The sequence below is a fragment of the Coregonus clupeaformis genome, unplaced genomic scaffold, assembly GCF_020615455.1.
Source record: "Coregonus clupeaformis isolate EN_2021a unplaced genomic scaffold, ASM2061545v1 scaf2472, whole genome shotgun sequence".
Taxonomy (NCBI): domain Eukaryota; kingdom Metazoa; phylum Chordata; class Actinopteri; order Salmoniformes; family Salmonidae; genus Coregonus; species Coregonus clupeaformis.
The window spans coordinates 43,253-65,000 of NW_025535926.1; the positions used below are offsets into that span (position 1 = coordinate 43,253).

A 21,748-nucleotide genomic window follows, 5' to 3' on the forward strand; every position below is an offset into this window, starting at 1 on the left:
AAAAACCTGAAGGAGAATGTCCGGCCATCTGTTTGTGACCTCAAGCTGAAGCAAACTTGGATTCTGCAGCAGGACAATGATCCAAAACACACCAGCAAGTTCACCTCTGAATGGCTGAAGAAAAACAAAATGAAGACTTTGGAGTGGCCTAGTCAAAGTCCTGACCTGAATCCTATTGAGATGCTGTGGCATGACCTTAAAAAGGCAGTTCATGCTCGAAAACCCTCCAATGTGGCTGAATAACAACAATTCTGTAAAGATGAGTGGGCCAAAATTCCTCCACAGCGCTGTAAAAACATCATGGGAATTCAAATGTTTGATTGCAGTTGTTGCTGCTAAGGGTGGCCCAACCAGTTATTAGGTTGTAGGGGGCAATCACTTTTTCACACAGGGCCATGTAGGTTTGGATTTTGTTTTCCCTTAATAACAACCTTCATTTCAAGACTGCATTTTGTGTTTACTTGTGTTATCTTTGACTAATATTTAAATTTGTTTGATGATCTGAAACATTTAAGTGTGACAAACATGCAAACAAATAAGAAATCAGAAAGGGGGCAAACACTTTTTCACACCAAATGTAAAACTGTAAGCTTCACTGTCCAAACACATATGGTGTGGACTATGTGTGCCTGGTAAACACATGTGGATCTGGTGAACAGTTATCACTTGTTGACCAACTACAAGAATACTGACCTCAGAGTCTCCAGTTTACAGTGGGGATTCCCCAGTCCAGCAGAGAGCAGCTTCACTCCTGAATCCTTCAGGTCATTGTTACTCAGATCCAGCTCTCTCAGGTGTGAGGGGTTTGACTTCAGAGCTGAGACCAGAGAAGCACAGCCTTCCTCTGTGACTAGACAGCCTGACAGCCTGCAAAGAGTCAAATCATATTAAAACCACACTGCTATTCTTTGGTGGTCAAAATAGTGGCAGTATATATTTTTAACATATTCAGATACATCAGTGTCCTGAAACCTGCCATATCTATTCATAAATTAATGTATCATTATTAGAAATGACAAATTATCAAAGTATTGCTTGTAGATATAAAAATATATAGTACAAATATTTGAGTAGACTGACCAGAGCAGTTTAAAAAGCAGTATCAGTCAAAAGACAGTGAGGTATCAGATTTAGATTGTATTGAGTATACAGTCCACACCATATCTAGTTTGACAGTGAAGCTAACATTTTAAATGTGGCTCTGTACTCCAACATTTTGGATTTTAGATAAAATGTTTCATATGAGGTGACAGTATATAATGTAACCTTTTATTTGAGGGTATTTTCATACATATCTGTTTCACCGTTTAGAAATTAAAGCACTTTATGTATCTAGTCCCCCTATTTGACGAAGTCATAAGTATTCTGACCAATTTACTTATAGTGTGTTAAAGTAGTCAAAAGTTGAGTATTTGGTCCCAAACTCGTTGGTTGCATTTGCAGTTTGTTTTGGTTGTGTTTTGGGTTATGTTTTGTCCAATAGTAACTGAATGGTGGATGATGACTGGAGTAATTTTCTGTCTAAGTGAGTAGATAACATGTTTCTAAACACTACTAACTGAATCCTGATGATGCCATGATTAAGAATAATCATGAATGAATCATGAATAATAATGAGTGAGAAAGTTACAGAGGCTACAACAAAACATGCTAACCTCTCACCATTAACCTTAAATAAAAGGTGACATTCTGTACTGTTGCCTAATATGAAACATTCTATCTCAAATCCAAAATGCTGGAGCATAGCACCAAATGTAAAACTGTAAGCTTCACTGTCCAAACACATATGGTGTGGACTATGTGTGCCTGGTAAACACATGTGGATCTGGTGAACAGTTATCACTTGTTGACCAACTACAGGAATACTGACCTCAGAGTCTCCAGTTTACAGTGGGGATCCTCCAGTCCAGCAGAGAGCAGCTTCACTCCTGAATCCTTCATGTCATTGTTACTCAGATCCAGCTCTCTCAGGTGTGAGGGGTTTGACTTCAGAGCTGAGACCAGAGAAGCACAGCCTTCCTCTGTGACTAGACAGCCTGACAGCCTGCAAAGAGTCAAATCATATTAAAACCACACTGCTATTCTTTGGTGGTCAAAATAGTGGCAGTATATTTTTTCAACATATTCAGATATATCACTGTCCTGAAACCTGCCATATATATTCATAAATTAATGTATCATTATTAGAAATGACAAATTATCAAAGTATTGCTTAAAGAGAGAAAAATATAAAGTACAAATATTTGAGTAGACTGACCAGAGCAGTTTAAAAAGCAGTATCAGTCAAAAGACAGACAGTGAGGTATCAGAGCACTCCGTTCTGCCACCTCTGGTCTCTTGGCCCTCCCAACCCTACACCCCAACCAGAGTACTCCGTTCTGCCACCTCTGGTCTCTTGGCCCTCCCAACCCTACACCCCAACCAGAGTACTCCGTTCTGCCACCTCTGGTCTCTTGGCCCTCCCAACCCTACACCCCAACCGAGTACTCCGTTCTGCCACCTCTGGTCTCTTGGCCCTCCCAACCCCTACACCCCAACCGAGTACTCCGTTCTGCCACCTCTGGTCTCTTGGCCCTCCCAACCCTACACCCCCAACCAGAGTACTCCGTTCTGCCACCTCTGGTCTCTTGGCCCTCCCAACCCCTACACCCCAACCGAGTACTCCGTTCTGCCACCTCTGGTCTCTTGGGCCCTCCCAACCCCTACACCCCAACCGAGTACTCCGTTCTGCCACCTCTGGTCTCTTGGCCCTCCCAACCCTACACCCCAACCGAGTACTCCGTTCTGCCACCTCTGGTCTCTTGGCCCTCCCAACCCTACACCCCAACCGAGTACTCCGTTCTGCCACCTCTGGTCTCTTGGCCCTCCCAACCCCTACACCCCAACCGAGTACTCCGTTCTGCCACCTCTGGTCTCTTGGCCCTCCCAACCCTACACCCCAACTCGAGTACTCCGTTCTGCCACCTCTGGTCTCTTGGCCCTCCCAACCCTACACCCCAACCAGAGTACTCCGTTCTGCCACCTCTGGTCTCTTGGCCCTCCCAACCCCTACACCCCAACCAGAGTACTCCGTTCTGCCACCTCTGGTCTCTTGGCCCTCCCAACCCTACACCCCAACCAGAGTACTCCGTTCTGCCACCTCTGGTCTCTTGGCCCTCCCAACCCTACACCCCAACCGAGTACTCCGTTCTGCCACCTCTGGTCTCTTGGCCCTCCCAACCACTACACCCCAACCGAGTACTCCGTTCTGCCACCTCTGGTCTCTTGGCCCTCCCAACCCTACACCCCAACCAGAGTACTCCGTTCTGCCACCTCTGGTCTCTTGGCCCTCCCAACCCTACACCCCAACCGAGTACTCCGTTCTGCCACCTCTGGTCTCTTGGCCCTCCCAACCCTACACCCCAACCAGAGTACTCCGTTCTGCCACCTCTGGTCTCTTGGCCCTCCCAACCCTACACCCCCAACCAGAGTACTCCGTTCTGCCACCTCTGGTCTCTTGGCCCTCCCAACCCTACACCCCAACCGAGTACTCCGTTCTGCCACCTCTGGTCTCTTGGCCCTCCCAACCCTACACCCCAACCAGAGTACTCCGTTCTGCCACCTCTGGTCTCTTGGCCCTCCCAACCCTACACCCCAACCGAGTACTCCGTTCTGCCACCTCTGGTCTCTTGGCCCTCCCAACCCTACACCCCCAACCAGAGTACTCCGTTCTGCCACCTCTGGTCTCTTGGCCCTCCCAACCCTACACCCCAACCGAGTACTCCGTTCTGCCACCTCTGGTCTCTTGGCCCTCCCAACCCTACACCCCAACCGAGTACTCCGTTCTGCCACCTCTGGTCTCTTGGCCCTCCCAACCCCTACACCCCAACCAGAGTACTCCGTTCTGCCACCTCTGGTCTCTTGGCCCTCCCAACCCTACACCCCAACCAGAGTACTCCGTTCTGCCACCTCTGGTCTCTTGGCCCTCCCAACCCTACACCCCAACCGAGTACTCCGTTCTGCCACCTCTGGTCTCTTGGCCCTCCCAACCCTACACCCCAACCAGAGTACTCCGTTCTGCCACCTCTGGTCTCTTGGCCCTCCCAACCCTACACCCCAACCGAGTACTCCGTTCTGCCACCTCTGGTCTCTTGGCCCTCCCAACCCTACACCCCAACCGAGTACTCCGTTCTGCCACCTCTGGTCTCTTGGCCCTCCCAACCCTACACCCCAACCGAGTACTCCGTTCTGCCACCTCTGGTCTCTTGGCCCTCCCAACCCTACACCCCAACCAGAGTACTCCGTTCTGCCACCTCTGGTCTCTTGGCCCTCCCAACCCTACACCCCAACCGAGTACTCCGTTCTGCCACCTCTGGTCTCTTGGCCCTCCCAACCCTACACCCCAACCAGAGTACTCCGTTCTGCCACCTCTGGTCTCTTGGCCCTCCCAACCCCTACACCCCAACCCGAGTACTCCGTTCTGCCACCTCTGGTCTCTTGGCCCTCCCAACCCTACACCCCCAACCAGAGTACTCCGTTCTGCCACCTCTGGTCTCTTGGCCCCTCCCAACCCTACACCCCAACCCAGAGTACTCCGTTCTGCCACCTCTGGTCTCTTGGCCCTCCCAACCCTACACCCCAACCGAGTACTCCGTTCTGCCACCTCTGGTCTCTTGGCCCTCCCAACCCTACACCCCAACCAGAGTACTCCGTTCTGCCACCTCTGGTCTCTTGGCCCTCCCAACCCTACACCCCAACCAGAGTACTCCGTTCTGCCACCTCTGGTCTCTTGGCCCTCCCAACCCTACACCCCAACCGAGTACTCCGTTCTGCCACCTCTGGTCTCTTGGCCCTCCCAACCCTACACCCCAACCAGAGTACTCCGTTCTGCCACCTCTGGTCTCTTGGCCCTCCCAACCCTACACCCCAACCAGAGTACTCCGTTCTGCCACCTCTGGTCTCTTGGCCCTCCCAACCCCTACACCCCAACCAGAGTACTCCGTTCTGCCACCTCTGGTCTCTTGGCCCTCCCAACCCTACACCCCAACCGAGTACTCCGTTCTGCCACCTCTGGTCTCTTGGCCCTCCCAACCCCTACACCCCAACCAGAGTACTCCGTTCTGCCACCTCTGGTCTCTTGGCCCTCCCAACCCCTACACCCCAACCCGAGTACTCCGTTCTGCCACCTCTGGTCTCTTGGCCCTCCCAACCCTACACCCCAACCAGAGTACTCCGTTCTGCCACCTCTGGTCTCTTGGCCCTCCCACCAACCTACACCCCAACAGAGTACTCCGTTCTGCCACCTCTGGTCTCTTGGCCCTCCCAACCCTACACCCCAACCAGAGTACTCCGTTCTGCCACCTCTGGTCTCTTGGCCCTCCCAACCCTACACCCCAACCAGAGTACTCCGTTCTGCCACCTCTGGTCTCTTGGCCCTCCCAACCCTACACCCCAACCGAGTACTCCGTTCTGCCACCTCTGGTCTCTTGGCCCTCCCAACCCTACACCCCAACCAGAGTACTCCGTTCTGCCACCTCTGGTCTCTTGGCCCTCCCAACCCTACACCCCAACCAGAGTACTCCGTTCTGCCACCTCTGGTCTCTTGGCCCTCCCAACCCTAACACCCCAACCGAGTACTCCGTTCTGCCACCTCTGGTCTCTTGGCCCTCCCAACCCCTACACCCCAACCAGAGTACTCCGTTCTGCCACCTCTGGTCTCTTGGCCCTCCCAACCCCTACACCCCAACCAGAGTACTCCGTTCTGCCACCTCTGGTCTCTTGGCCCTCCCAACCCTACACCCCAACCAGAGTACTCCGTTCTGCCACCTCTGGTCTCTTGGCCCTCCCAACCCTACACCCCAACCAGAGCACTCCGTTCTGCCACCTCTGGTCTCTTGGCCCTCCCAACCCTACACCCCAACCGAGTACTCCGTTCTGCCACCTCTGGTCTCTTGGCCCTCCCAACCCTACACCCCCAACCAGAGCACTCCGTTCTGCCACCTCTGGTCTCTTGGCCCTCCCAACCCTACACCCCAACCAGAGTACTCCGTTCTGCCACCTCTGGTCTCTGCACCACTCCGTTCTGCCACCTCTGGCCCTCCCAACCCTACACCCCCAACCCGAGTACTCCGTTCTGCCACCTCTGGTCTCTTGGCCCTCCCAACCCTACACCCCCAACCCGAGTACTCCGTTCTGCCACCTCTGGTCTCTTGGCCCTCCCAACCCTACACCCCAACCGAGTACTCCGTTCTGCCACCTCTGGTCTCTTGGCCCTCCCAACCCCTACACCCCAACCGAGTACTCCGTTCTGCCACCTCTGGTCTCTTGGCCCTCCCAACCCTACACCCCAACCGAGTACTCCGTTCTGCCACCTCTGGTCTCTTGGCCCTCCCAACCCTACACCCCAACCAGAGTACTCCGTTCTGCCACCTCTGGTCTCTTGGCCCTCCCAACCCTACACCCCAACCCGAGTACTCCGTTCTGCCACCTCTGGTCTCTTGGCCCTCCCAACCCTACACCCCAACCGAGTACTCCGTTCTGCCACCTCTGGTCTCTTGGCCCTCCCAACCCTACACCCCAACCAGAGTACTCCGTTCTGCCACCTCTGGTCTCTTGGCCCTCCCAACCCTACACCCCAACCAGAGTACTCCGTTCTGCCACCTCTGGTCTCTTGGCCCTCCCAACCCCACACCCCAACCGAGTACTCCGTTCTGCCACCTCTGGTCTCTTGGCCCTCCCAACCCTACACCCCAACCGAGTACTCCGTTCTGCCACCTCTGGTCTCTTGGCCCTCCCAACCCTACACCCCAACCGAGTACTCCGTTCTGCCACCTCTGGTCTCTTGGCCCTCCCAACCCTACACCCCAACCGAGTACTCCGTTCTGCCACCTCTGGTCTCTTGGCCCTCCCAACCCTACACCCCAACCAGAGTACTCCGTTCTGCCACCTCTGGTCTCTTGGCCCTCCCAACCCTACACCCCAACCGAGCACTCCGTTCTGCCACCTCTGGTCTCTTGGCCCTCCCAACCCTACACCCCAACCCGAGTACTCCGTTTCTGCCACCTCTGGTCTCTTGGCCCTCCCAACCCCTACACCCCAACCGAAGTACTCCGTTCTGCCACCTCTGGTCTCTTGGCCCTCCCAACCCTACACCCCAACCGAGTACTCCGTTCTGCCACCTCTGGTCTCTTGGCCCTCCCAACCCTACACCCCAACCAGAGTACTCCGTTCTGCCACCTCTGGTCTCTTGGCCCTCCCAACCCTACACCCCAACCGAGCACTCCGTTCTGCCACCTCTGGTCTCTTGGCCCTCCCAACCCTACACCCCAACCGAGTACTCCGTTCTGCCACCTCTGGTCTCTTGGCCCTCCCAGCCCCACGGGAGGGCAGCTCCCGCTCAGCCCAGTCCAAGCTCTTCTCTGTCAGTATGATGACACAGAATAAAAGCTGTATAACATAACGTAGCTCGGCAATCCCCCTCTCTCCTACCTCCCCCTCTCTCTCTCCTCCCTCCCCCTCTCTCCTCCCTCCGTCTCTCTCCTCCCTCCCCCTCTCTCCTCCCTCCCTCTCTCTCCTCCCTTCCCCTCTCTCCTCCCTCCCTCTCTCTCCTCCCTCCCCCTCTCTCCTCCCCCTCTCTCCTACCTCCCCTCTCTCTCCTCCCTCCCCCTCTCTCCTCCTCCGTCTCTCTTCCCTCCCTCTCTCCTCCCTCCGTCTCTCTCCTCCTCCCCTCTCTCCTCCCTCCCCCCTCTCTCCTCCCTTCCCCTCTCTCCTCCCTCCCCCTCTCTCCTCCCCCCTCTCTCCTCCCTCCGCCTCTCTCCTCCTCCCCCTCTCTCCTCCCTCCCTCTCTCCTCCCTCCCCTCTCTCCTCCCTCCCCCTCTCTCCTCCCTCCCCCTCTCTCCTCCCTTCCCCTCTCTCCTCCCTCCCCCTCTCTCCTCCCTCCCCCTCTCTCCTCCCTCCCCCTCTCTCCTCCCTCCGTCTCTCTCCTCCCTCCCCCTCTCTCCTCCCTCCCTCTCTCTCCTCCCTTCCCCTCTCTCCCTCCCTCTCTCTCCTCCCTCCCCCTCTCTCCTCCCTTCCTCTCTCTCCTACCTCCCCCTCTCTCTCTCCTCCCTCCCTCTCTCCTCCCTCCCCCTCTCTCCTCCCTCCGTCTCTCTCCTCCCTCCGTCTCTCTCCTCCCTCCGTCTCTCTCCTCCCTCCCCTCTCTCCTACCTCCCCCTCTCTCCTCCCTCCCCTCTCTCCTCCCTCCCCCTCTCTCCTCCCTCCCCCTCTCTCCTCCCTCCCCCTCTCTCCTACCTCCCCCTCTCTCCTACCCTCTCTCCTCCCTCCCCTCTCTCCTCCCTCCCCTCTCTCCTCCCTTCCCCTCTCTCCTCCCTCCCCCTTTCTCCTCCCTCCCCCTTTCTCCTCCCTCCCCCTTTCTCCTCCCTCCCTCTCTCTCTCCTCCCTCCCTCTCTCTCCTCCCTCCGTCTCTCTCCTCCCTTCCCCTCTCTCCTCCCTCCCTCTCTCTTCTCCCTCCCCTCTCTCCTCCCTCCCTCTCTCTCCTCCCTCCCCCTCTCTCCTCCCTCCCCCTTTCTCCTCCCTCCCTCTCTCTCCTCCCTCCTCTCTCCTCCTCCCTCCCCTCTCTCCTCCCTCCCTCCCTCTCTCCTCCCTCCCTCCTCCCTCCCCCTCTCCCCTCCCCCTCCCCCTCTCACCTCCCTCCCTCTCTCCTCCCTCCCCCCCTCTCCGTCTCTCACCTCCAGTTCTTCATTCTGTTTCTGCAGCTCTTCCAGGATCATCTGGAGTTCCTCCTCGTCTTCACTCTCACTCTCACTGTCTGAAGAGGACTCCTCTGTCTCACTGTGACCCTGCTGACGACTACAGACACAGACAGTTACATAAATCATGTAGACACACCATAACAACGACTTTCTATATAGTCTAGACCAGGGTTTCCGAACCTCAGTCCATGGCTATATAGTCTAGACCAGGGTTTCCGAACCTCAGTCCAGGGCCCCTCCCGGTGCACGTTTTGGTTTTTGCCCTAGCACTACACAGCTGATTCAGATAACCAACTCATCATCAAGCCCTATAAAATCTGTGATTTTTTTACCCCAAAATAGTTTTTATTTTTCCAAATTATGTTATGTTTCGCAGTTGTATTTTTTGGGTTTCAGATTTTCTTTGGGTTTTTTTCACTCTCAAAATTACAATTGTTCATAGATAAACAATGACATTGGATGTTCTGAGTCCATGGCAATGATTAAAGGAAAATTCCATCCCAAAACTATCTTTTGGTCCATTTTTGCTAAAGTCCCAAAATGTTTTGCATGTCAGCAATCAACTTTTCAAGAGATATAACTTTCGAAATGGGTATCAGGTTATGGGTGTGCTTGTCATCGGCAAGGACTAGGGGAGTTTTTAGGATCAAAATAAACAGAATACAGCTAAGCACAGGCAAAATCCTACAGGACAACCTGGTTCAGTCTGCTTTCCACCAGACACTGGGAGAGGAATTAACCTTTCAGCAGGATAATATCCTAAAACACAAGGCCAAATCTACAATGGAGTTGCTTACCAAGACGACATTGAATGTTCCTGAGTGGCTTAGTTACAGTTCACTTAAAATCAGCTTGAAAGTCTACGGCAAGACTTGAAAATGGCTGTCTAGCAATGATCAACAACCAACATGACAGAGCTTGAAGAATTTGGAAAAGAAGGAAAGAATAATGCAAATGTTGCACAATCCAGGTGTGGAACGTTCTAGAGACTGACCCTGAAAGACTCACAGCTGTAATCACTGCCAAAGGGGATTCTAACATGTATTGACTCAGGGGTGTGAATATTTATGTAAATTAAATATTTCTGTATTTCACTTTAAGTAGATTTGCTTAAATTTCTAAAAACATGTTTTCACTTTGTCATTATGGGGTATTGCATGTAGATGGGTGAGAAAAAAATAATATTTAATTAATGTTTGATTCAGGCTGTACCAACAAAATGTGGAATAAGTCAAGGAGTATGAATACTTTCTGAAGGCACTGTATATATTATATTACAGGATTTTATAGTCAAACAAATATAAGTCAACATAGCTGAATATAATATACTGAACAAAAATATAAATGCAACAATTTCAAAGATTTTACTGAGTTAAAGTTCATATAAGGAAATCAGTCAATTGAAATAAATAAATTAGGCCCTAATCTAAGGATTGGCAGGGGTGGAGCCATGGGTGGGCCTTGAAGGGCATAGGCCCAACCACTGGGGAGCCAGGCCCAGCCAATCAGAATTAGTTTTTCCCCACAAAAGGGCTTTATTGTAGACAGAAATACTCCTCAACAACTCCCCACCCCGCCTCAGACGATCCCGCAGGTCCTGGGCTGGCGTGTTTACACGTGGTTTGCGGTTGTGAGGCCATTTGGACGTACTGCCAAATTCTCTAAAACGACGTTGGAGGCGGCTTATGGTAGAGAAATTAACATTCTGTTCTCTGGCAACAGCTCTGGTGGACCTTCCTGCGGTCAAGTATGCCAACTGCATGCTCCCTCAACTTGAGACATCTGTGGCATTGTGTTGTGTGACAAAACTGCACATTTTAGAGTGGCCTTTTATTGTCCCCAGCACAAGGTGCACCTGTGTAATGATCATGCTGTTTAATCAGCTTCTTGATATGCATTTGAGAGAAATATGCTTTTTTTGTGCATATGGAAGATTTCTGTGATTTTTTATTTCAGCTCATGAAACATGAGACCAACACTTTACATGTTGCGTTTATATTTTTGTTCAGTGTAGAAAGGGATATTGTTCTCAAACATTTGCAGAGCGAGACAAGTGCACACATGGAGCTGGCTATTCTGTGTTGAGTGATAATTTGAAACAGGTCCTGTACGCTTCATTTAGAGTTTATTTGTAACTTTAGTTGTGATAGGCCTACAAACCTCATGTCTTTGAAAGTGATCATTTGAGCATTATATATCGCCTCCCGGCGCAGTGGTCTAAGAGGCACTGCATCGCAGTGCCACTAGAGATCCTGGTTAGAATCCAGGCTCTGTCGTAGCCGGCCGCGACTGGGAGACGCACAATTGGCCCAGCGTCGTCCAGGGTAGGGGAGGGAATGGCCGGCAGGGATGTAGCTCAGTTGGTAGAGCATTGCGTTTGCAACGCCAGGGTTGTGGGTTCGATTCCCACGGGGGGCAGTATGAAAAATTCAAAACAAATATGTATGCACTCACTAACTATAAGTCGCTCTGGATAAGAGCGTCTGCTAAATGACTAAAATGTAAATATTATATATATATATATATATATATATACATATATACACACACAACTCTATATTGATGATTTGGAAAAGTCACAAAAGGCAAGCGCTCTGTTCCTTGAGCTTCCCGCGGATTTAGAGAAAATTGCATTGCTGCTCTGCTTGTGTGGGAAGCAAGTTATTTAATGACCGGAAGATGGAATTAAAATGACAGAATTAAAAGTGAAATGAGAAGCAAAGGCTACAACGACCTAAAGCCAACACGTTGTAATAATCTGAACGGAGTTGTTATTATTTGTAAACTGTAGGACGGGGTGAAGCGCAGTAACGTTATGAAGGCTAGCCTCAATTAGCCTAGCTGGCTAGCTAGCTTAACTAGCTTCTCTTGGTTTGATGAAGTCAAGACAGGTACTATGTAATCAGATGGGATGACTAGCAAGAAGTTAGTCTAGTTTGTCTAGTTAATCTAGCTCGAGTTAACAGTGCTTGCCGTCTCTCTCTCTCTCTGTGTGCCTCACAGTGACCACACCACACGGCCCCTCCCCTGCTCCCTACCACCCTGCTCCCTACCACCCTGCTCCCTACCACCCTGCTCCCTGCCACCCTGCTCCCTACTCCCTACCACCATGCTCCCTACCACCCTGCTCCCTGCCACCCTGCTCCCTGCTCCCTACCACCCTGCTCCCTACCACCCTATTCCCTACCACCCTGCTCCCTACCACCCTGCTCCCTACTCCCTACCACCATGCTCCCTACCACCCTGCTCCCTGCCACCCTGCTCCCTACCACCCTGCTCCCTGCCACCCTGCTCCCTACCACCCTGCCACCCTGCTCCCTACCACCCTGCTCCCTGCCACCCTGCTCCATGCCACCCTGCTCCCTACCACCATGCTCCCTACCACCCTGCTCCCTGCCACCCTGCTCCCTACCACCCTGCTCCCTACCACCCTGCTCCCTACCACCATGCTCCCTACCACCCTGCTCCCTACCACCCTGCTCCCTGCCACCCTGCTCCCTACCACCCTGCTCCCTACCACCCTGCTCCCTACCACCCTGCTCCCTGCCACCCTGCTCCCTGCCACCTACCACCCTGCTCCCTACCACCCTGCCACCCTGTTCCCTACCACCCTGCTCCCTACCACCCTGCTCCCTACCACCCTACCACCCTGCTCCCTACCACCCTGCCACCCTGCTCCCTACCACCCTGCTCCCTACCACCCTGCTCCCTACCACCCTGCCACCCTGCTCCCTACCACCCTGCTCCCTACCACCCTACCACCCTGCTCCCTACCACCCTGCCACCCTGCTCCCTACCACCCTGCTCCTTACCACCCTGCCACCCTGTTCCCTACCACCCTGCTCCCTACCACCCTGCTCCCTACCACCCTGCCACCCTGCTCCCTACCACCCTGCTCCCTACCACCATGCTCCCTACCACACTACCACCCTGCTCCCTACCACCCTGCTCCCTACCACCCTGCCACCCTGCTCCCTACCACCCTGCTCCCTACCACCATGCTCCCTACCACACTACCACCCTGCTCCCTACCACCCTACCACCCTGCTCCCTACCACCCTGCTCCCTGCCACCCTGCTCCCTACCACCCTACCACCCTGCTCCCTACCACACTACCACCCTGCTCCCTACCACCCTGCTCCCTGCCACCCTGCTCCCTACCACCCTGCTCCCTACCACCATGCTCCCTACCACACTACCACCCTGCTCCCTACCACCCTACCACCCTGCTCCCTACCACCCTGCTCCCTGCCACCCTGCTCCCTGCCACCCTGCTCCCTACCACCCTGCCACCCTGCTCCCTACCACCCTGCTCCCTACCACCCTGCTCCCTGCCACCCTGCTCTCTGCCACCCTGCTCCCTGCCACCCTACCACCCTGCTCCCTACCACCCTACCACCCTGCTCCCTACCACCCTGCCACCCTGCTCCCTACCACCCTGCTCCCTACCACCCTACCACCCTGCTCCCTACCACCCTGCCACCCTGCTCCCTACCACCCTGCTCCCTACCACCCTGCTCCCTACCACCCTGCCACCCTGCTCCCTACCACCCTGCTCCCTACCACCCTGCCACCCTGCTCCCTACCACCCTGCCACCCTGCTCCCTACCACCCTGCTCCCTACCACCCTGCTCCCTACCACCCTGCTCCCTACCACCCTACCACCCTGCTCCCTACCACCCTGCTCCCTACCACCCTGCTCCCTGCCACCCTGCTCCCTGCCACCCTGCTCCCTGCCACCCTGCTCCCTGCCCACCACCCTGCTCCCTACCACCCCTACCACCCTGCTCCCTACCACCCTGCCACCCTGCTCCCTACCACCCCTGCTCCCTGCCACCACCCTGCTCCCTGCCACCCTGCTCCCTACCACCCTGCTCCCTACCACCCTGCTCCATGCCACCCTGTTCCCTACCACCCTGTTCCCTACCACCCTGCTCCCTGCCACCCTGCTCCCTGCCACCCTACCACCCTGCTCCCTGCCACCCTGTTCCCTACCACCCTGCTCCCTACCACCCTGCTCCCTGCCACCCTGTTCCCTGCCACCCTGCTCCCTGCCACCCTGCTCCCTACCACCCTGCTCCCTACCACCCTGCTCCCTACCACCCTGCCACCCTGCTCCCTACCACCCTGCTCCCTACCACCCTACCACCCTGCTCCCTACCACCCTGCTCCCTGCCACCCTGCTCCCTACCACCCTGCTCCCTACCACCCTGCTCCCTGCCACCCTACCACCCTGCTCCCTACCACCCTGCTCCCTACCACCCTGCTCCCTACCACCCTGCTCCCTACCACCCTTCTCCCTACCACCCTACCACCCTGCTCCCTACCACCCTGCCACCCTGCTCCCTGCCAACCTGCTCCCTACCACCCTACCACCCTGCTCCCTACCACCCTACCACCCTGCTCCCTACCACCCTGCCACCCTGCTCCCTACCACCCTGCTCCCTACCACCCTACCACCCTGCTCCCTACCACCCTGCTCCCTACCACCCTGCTCCCTACCACCCTGCTCCCTGCCACCCTGTTCCCTACCACCCTGCTCCCTACCACCCTGTTCCCTACCACCCTGCTCCCTACCACCCTGCTCCCTACCACCCTGCTCCCTGCCACCCTGCTCCCTACCACCCTGCTCCCTACCACCCTGCTCCCTGCCACCCTGCCTCCTACCACCCTGCTCCCTACCACCCTGCTCCCTGCCACCCTGCTCCCTACCACCCTACCACCCTGCTCCCTACCACCCTGTTCCCTACCACCCTGTTCCCTACCACCCTGCTCCCTGCCACCCTGCTCCCTACCACCCTGCTCCCTACCACCCTGCTCCCTACCACCCTGCTCCCTGCCACCCTGCTCCCTACCACCTACCACCCTGCTCCCTACCACCCTGCTCCCTACCACCCTGCTCCCTGTTCCCTACCACCCTGCTCCCTACCACCCTGCTCCCTGCCACCCTGCTCCCTACCACCCTGCTCCCTGCTCCCTACCACCCTGCTCCCTGCCACCCTGCTCCCTGCCACCCTGCTCCCTGCCACCCTGTTCCCTACCACCCTGCTCCCTACCACCCTGCTCCCTGCTCCCTACCACCCTGCTCCCTACCACCCTGCTCCCTACCACCCTGCTCCCTGCTCCCTACCACCCTGCTCCCTACCACCCTGCTCCCTACCACCCTGCACCCTGCCACCCTGCTCCCTGCCACCCTGCTCCCTGCCACCCTGTTCCCTACCACCCTGCTCCCTACCACCCTGCTCCCTGCTCCCTACCACCCTGCTTCCTGCTCCCTACCACCCTGCTCCCTACCACCCTGCTCCCTGCTCCCTACCACCCTGCTCCCTACCACCCTGCACCCTGCCACCCTGCTCCCTGCCACCCTGCTCCCTGCCACCCTGTTCCCTACCACCCTGCTCCCTACCACCCTGCTCCCTGCTCCCTACCACCCTGCTTCCTGCTCCCTACCACCCTGCTCCCTACCACCCTGCTCCCTGCTCCCTACCACCCTGCTCCCTACCACCCTGCTCCCTGCCACCCTGCTCCCTGTTCCCTACCACCCTGCTCCCTACCACCCTGCTCCCTACGGTTAACAAAGTACCAAAACAAATGGCTTTTCTGCTGCTCCCCTCACTCGGATTGAACCGGGTGTGGACCCGACCGGATCTCTATGTTTAAACAAATAATTTGTGCATATTGTGTCAGTCTGGGAAAGTCCCGGGTCCATTTCGGAACAGAACCTCTAACTCCCATCACCCTTTATCCACATCATTCAGATTATTCAAATTCAATCATGAAGTGTTTGATGTGATTTTGGAACGCATTTGCATTGATGTCAGAGTGATTGGAGGGACAAAGGAGCCCTGAGTACCAGGCCATTCTTTAGCGACCTGATGGTCACACAGAGCAGAATAGGAGGACATTACCGTGACTCAACGCTCATGTGGTCATGACCAGTGTTGCAGTAGCTCAGTTCTGACCTCTGTATGTCAGCGATCTATATGTCAGCGTTCTGACCTCTGTATGTCAGCGATCTATATGTCAGCGTTCTGACCTCTGTATGTCAGCGATCTATATGTCAGCGTTCTGACCTCTGTATGTCAGCGATCTATATGTCAGCGTTCTGACCTCTGTATGTCAGCGATCTATATGTCAGCGTTCTGACCTCCGTATGTCAGCGATCTATATGTCAGCGTTCTGACCTCTGTATGTCAGCGATCTCGGCCCTCAGCCTCTCGATCTCCCCCTTCTCTGTAGATATCTGCCTCCTCAACACCTCCTCCAGAGATATCAGCTCCTCCTGCTCTGTCAGGATCTCATTCTCCTGGAGAGGAAGGGAGAGAGGGAGAGGGAGAGAGAGAGAGAGATAGGGAGAGAGGGAGAGAGAGGGAGGGAGAGATGGAGGGAGGGAGGGAGGGAGGGAGGGAGGGAGGGAGGGAGGGAGGGAGAGATGGAGGGAGGGAGGGGGAGAGGGAGGGAGGGAGAGAGGGAGGGATCAGTACTGTTCAGCATACATCAGCAGATAACATAAACTACAGATCAGTTTGTGTGTGTGTGTGTGTGTGTGTGTGTGTAATACCTGTGCCAGTATGATATTAACCACCTCTTCTTCGTTCTCAGTCATCTCTTCTTTAGAGAGGCTGGCTATCTCCTGGGCTATCTTAGTCTCACACTCCTAGAGACACACACACACACACACACACACACACACATCCCACACATCCTACACACACACACACACACACACACACACACACACACACGCTGGTTAGTTTAGAGCAGGGTTTCCCAAACTCGGTCCTGCCCCCTACATCCCACCCATCTACACACAATACCCCATAATGGCCAACATTTGGTTTAGATTTAATCCATTTTAGAATAAAGCTGTAACGTAACAAAATGTGGAAAAAGTCAAGGGGTCTGAATACTTTCCGAAGGCGCTGTAGATGAGATGGAGCCATATTTAACGATGTTGTGTGTCCTTGCCTGTTTCTTGGCCTCCCGTAGTTGGCGTTTGAGAGCCGTGAGGATGCGTTGAACCTCCCAGAGCCTCTCCTCTTTAGACATATCTTTAACCCCAGCCTGGAGGTCCCTGTGGAGGCAGTTCAACAGGAACTCCTGGGGGGCATGTAATAACGTTAAGGTTTATAACACCTTAATAAAACATACTGTATGAACAGAGGTAAAGCTGGAAAGAAATGTGTACTTCCATATAAATAAATGTACAGTGGGGAAAAAAGTATTTAGTCAGCCACCAATTGTGCAAGTTCTCCCACTTAAAAAAGATGAGAGAGGCCTGTAATTTATCATCATAGGTACACGTCAACTATGACAGACAAAATGAGAAAGAAAAATCCAGAAAATCACATTGTAGGATTTTTAATGAATTTATTTGCAAAAGATGGTGGAAAATAAGTATTTGGTCAATAACAAAAGTTTCTCAATACTTTGTTATATACCCTTTGTTGGCAATGACACAGGTCAAACGTTTTCTGTAAGTCTTCATAAGGTTTTCACACACTGTTGCTGGTATTTTGGCCCATTCCTCCATGCAGATCTCCTCTAGAGCAGTGATGTTTTGGGACTGTCGCTGGGCAACACAGACTTTCAACTCCCTCCAAAGATTTTCTATGGGGTTGAGATCTGGAGACTGGCTAGGCCACTCCAGGACCTTGAAATGCTTCTTACAAAGCCACTCCTTCGTTGCCCGGGCGGTGTGTTTGGGATCATTGTCATGCTGAAAGACCCAGCCACATTTCATCTTCAATGCCCTTGCTGATGGAAGGAGGTTTTCACTCAAAATCTCACGATACATGGCCCCATTCATTCTTTCCTTTACACGGATCAGTCGTCCTGGTCCCTTTGCAGAAAAACAGCCCCAAAGCATGATGTTTCCACCCCCATGCTTCACAGTAGGTATGGTGTTCTTTGGATGCAACTCAGCATTCTTTGTCCTCCAAACACGACGAGTTGAGTTTTTACCAAAAAGTTATATTCTGGTTTCATCTGACCATATGACATTCTCCCAATCCTCTTCTGGATCATCCAAATGCACTCTAGCAAACTTCAGACGGGCCTGGACATGTACTGGCTTAAGCAGGGGGACATGTCTGGCACTGCAGGATTTGAGTCCCTGGCGGCGTACTGATGGTAGGCTTTGTTACTTTGGTCCCAGCTCTCTGCAGGTCATTCACTAGGTCCCCCCGTGTGGTTCTGGGATTTTTGCTCACCGTTCTTGTGATCATTTTGACCCCACGGGGTGAGATCTTGCGTGGAGCCCCAGATCGAGGGAGATTATCAGTGGTCTTGTATGTCTTCCATTTCCTAATAATTGCTCCCACAGTTGATTTCTTCAAACCAAGCTGCTTACCTATTGCAGATTCAGTCTTCCCAGCCTGGTGCACGTCTACAATTTTGTTTCTGGTGTCCTTTGACAGCTCTTTGGTCTTGGCCATAGTGGAGTTTGGAGTGTGACTGTTTGAGGTTGTGGACAGGTGTCTTTTATACTGATAACACGTTCAAACAGGTGCCATTAATACAGGTAACGAGTGGAGGACAGAGGAGCCTCTTAAAGAAGAAGTTACAGGTCTGTTAGAGCCAGAAATCTTGCTTGTTTGTAGGTGATAATTTGCAAATCAATTCATAAAAAATCCTACAATGTGATTTTCTGGATTTTGTTTTCTCAATTTGTCTGTCATAGTTGACGTGTACCTATGATGAAAATTACAGGCCTCTCTCATCTTTTTAAGTGGGAGAACTTGCACAATTGGTGGCTGACTAAATACTTTTTTTCCCCCATTGTATTTCCCCATTTTGAGCTATTCATTTCTTGCGAAATCTATATGTTCAGTCAGTGGAATGAGGACGCAGCAGAAACATTAAACCATAGTGTCACAAAGGTTGAATAAATACTGCATTCTGTTCATTATGGGTTAGTATAAACACACCTGTCGTCGTATCTCCTCCTTGATGCTGTCCTGCGTCTCAGGCAGGGCCGGCATGGTGGCAGCATTGGACCAGCGGAGGGGGCGGGACACGGGTCTCAGGAACACCTCCCCAAACAGCTCCCGGACGTGGGTGAAGAACACGTACAGGACCCTGTTCCCAATCTGGAGGAGAGAGGACAGCGGAACAGACAGACAGGTCACATGCATATTCAATAAATTGCCCTGACACAGTGTTAGCCCTCTGAGCTAAAGTCTAGTAGTTGGTAGTGCTGATAATGAAGTCTGCTAGTCCAGGTTCAGTGGAACTAGAGAACCCAAAATAGTTCTCCTGTGGAAGTATATTAGCCCTACGGAACTGGGCCAGGGTTTCACTGAGGACTGTTCTCTCTCCCTCACTCTACACACCTCTCCTTCTCTCCTCCCTGTACAGAGCTGTCTCCTCCTCTCCTCTCCTCCCTGTACAGAGCTGTCTCCTCCTCTCCTCTCCTCCCTGTACAGAGCTGTCTCCTCCTCTCCTCTCCTCCCTGTACAGAGCTGTCTCCTCCTCTCCTCTCCTCCCTATACAGAGCTGTCTCCTCCTCTCCTCTCCTCCTGTACAGAGCTGTCTCCTCCTCTCCCTCTCCTCCCTATACAGAGCTGTCTCCTCCTCTCCTCTCCTCCCTGTACAGAGCTGTCTCCTCCTCTCCCTCCTGTACAGAGCTGTCTCCTCCTCTCCCTCCTGTACAGAGCTGTCTCCTCCTCTCCCTCCTGTACAGAGCTGTCTCCTCCTCTCCCTCCTGTACAGAGCTGTCTCCTCCTCTCCTCTCCTCCCTGTAGAGAGCTGTCTCCTCCTCTCCTCTCCTCCCTGTACAGAGCTGTCTCCTCCTCTCCTCCCTGTACAGAGCTGTCTCCTCCTCTCCTCTCCTCCCTGTACAGAGCTGTCTCCTCCTCTCCTCTCCTCCCTGTACAGAGCTGTCTCCTCCTCTCCTCTCCTCCCTGTACAGAGCTGTCTCCTCCTCTCCTCTCCTCCCTATACAGAGCTGTCTCCTCTCCTCCTCTCCTCCCTGTACAGAGCTGTCTCCTCCTCTCCTCCCTATACAGAGCTGTCTCCTCCTCTCCTCTCCTCCCTGTACAGAGCTGTCTCCTTCTCTCCTCCCTGTACAGAGCTGTCTCCTCTCCTCCTCTCCTCCCTGTACAGAGCTGTCTCCTTCTCTCCTCTCCTCCCTGTACAGAGCTGTCTCCTCCTCTCCTCTCCTCCCTGTACAGAGCTGTCTCCTTCTCTCCTCCCTGTACAGAGCTGTCTCCTCCTCCTCTCCTCCCTGTACAGAGCTGTCTCCTTCTCTCCTCTCCTCCCTGTACAGAGCTGTCTCCTCCTCTTCTCTCCTCCCTGTACAGAGCTGTCTACTCCTCTACTCTCCTCCCTGTACAGAGCTGTCTCCTCCTCTCCTCTCCTCCCTGTACAGAGCTGTCTCCTCCTCCTCTCCTCCCTGTACAGAGCTGTCTCCTTCTCTCCTCTCCTCCCTGTACAGAGCTGTCTCCTCCTCTCTTCTCCTCCCTGTACAGAGCTGTCTCCTCCTCTCCTCTCCTCCCTGTACAGAGCTGTCTCCTCCTCTCCTCTCCTCCCTGTACAGAGCTGTCTCCTCCTCTCCTCTCCTCCCTGTACAGAGCTGTCTCCTCCTCTCCTCCCTGTACAGAGCTGTCTCCTCCTCTCCTCCCTGTACAGAGCTGTCTCCTCCTCTCCTCTCCTCCCTATACAGAGCTGTCTCCTCCTCTCCTCTCCTCCCTGTACAGAGCTGTCTCCTCCTCTCCTCCCTGTACAGAGCTGTCTCCTCCTCTCCTCCCTGTACAGAGCTGTCTCCTTCTCTCCTCCCTGTACAGAGCTGTCTCCTTCTCTCCTCCCTGTACAGAGCTGTCTCCTTCTCTCCTCCCTGTACAGAGCTGTCTCCTCCTCTCCTCCCTGTACAGAGCTGTCTCCTCCTCTCCTCTCCTCCCTATACAGAGCTGTCTCCTCCTCTCCTCTCCTCCCTGTACAGAGCTGTCTCCTCCTCTCCTCCCTGTACAGAGCTGTCTCCTCCTCTCCTCCCTGTACAGAGCTGTCTCCTCCTCTCCTCCCTGTACAGAGCTGTCTCCTCCTCTCCTCCCTGTACAGAGCTGTCTCCTTCTCTCCTCCCTGTACAGAGCTGTCTCCTCCTCTCCTCCTCTCCTCCCTGTACAGAGCTGTCTCCTCCTCTCCTCCTCTCCTCCTCTCCTCCCTGTACAGAGCTGTCTCCTCCTCTCCTCCCTCCTCCTCTCCTCCCTGTACAGAGCTGTCTCCTCCTCTCCTCCTCTCCTCTCCTCCCTGTACAGAGCTGTCTCCTCCTCTCCTCCTCTCCTCTCCTCCCTGTACAGAGCTGTCTCCTCCTCTCCTCCTCTCCTCTCCTCCCTGTACAGAGCTGTCTCCTCCTCTCCTCCTCTCCTCTCCTCCCTGTACAGAGCTGTGTTGTGATTCCTGTATGTAATAAAAAACGCTCCACAAATAAAAGTATTATTATTACCTGTACAGTGGGGTTGAGTACGATGGATATATTCTGGATATTCATCTTGGTGTCGGTCTCTCTTGTGATAACATGGTCCAAGTGAGTGACCAGCCAGGACAGGAGCAGACGGCTGCCAGGGGGCACCTCCGCTAAGAGACGTTGGAACTCTGTCACCTGACAAATAAAACACCGTTTTAGAACTCTGTCACCTGACAAATAAAACACCGTTTTAGAACTCTGTCACCTGACAAATAAAACACAGTTTTAGAACTCTGTCACCTGACAAATAAAACACCGTTTTAGAACTCTGTCACCTTTACATCCATCTTGATCGTTCAAAACATTCAAAAACAACTTTATCCGATATTTCTTCAAATTGCCAGATGTTGCCGATGAACTCGCTGTTATTTGAAAAGTGCTTGATTTGGTTTGGAGTTTGCACTTATTGAGGCTACTCGATTGGTTCTGTTTTACCAGGAAAACTAAATCACGTGCAGCTCAAGGTTTCTAAAGTATTTGACATTTTGGAATTTGACCCATGTCTAGGGCTTGGAATTGCCAGGGTCCTCACGATATGATATTATCACGATACTTA

At 53.7% G+C, this 21,748-nt stretch overlaps 1 protein-coding gene across 1 annotated transcript in view; it reads right to left on the reverse strand.

Moving 5' to 3' along the window:
- The window catches only part of LOC121556635 (ralA-binding protein 1-like), a 54,914-nt gene that overhangs the window by 22,615 nt on the left and 10,551 nt on the right, over positions 1-21,748 (reverse strand). The window contains exons 3-9 of the mRNA XM_045219554.1: positions 21,172-21,327; positions 18,659-18,820; positions 16,698-16,829; positions 16,291-16,386; positions 15,914-16,035; positions 8,706-8,826; positions 2,010-2,044 (exon numbers count right to left, since the gene is read on the reverse strand). Of these exons, the coding sequence (XP_045075489.1) occupies positions 2,010-2,044; positions 8,706-8,826; positions 15,914-16,035; positions 16,291-16,386; positions 16,698-16,829; positions 18,659-18,820; positions 21,172-21,327 (824 nt within the window). The remainder of the gene's footprint in view (positions 1-2,009; positions 2,045-8,705; positions 8,827-15,913; positions 16,036-16,290; positions 16,387-16,697; positions 16,830-18,658; positions 18,821-21,171; positions 21,328-21,748) is intronic.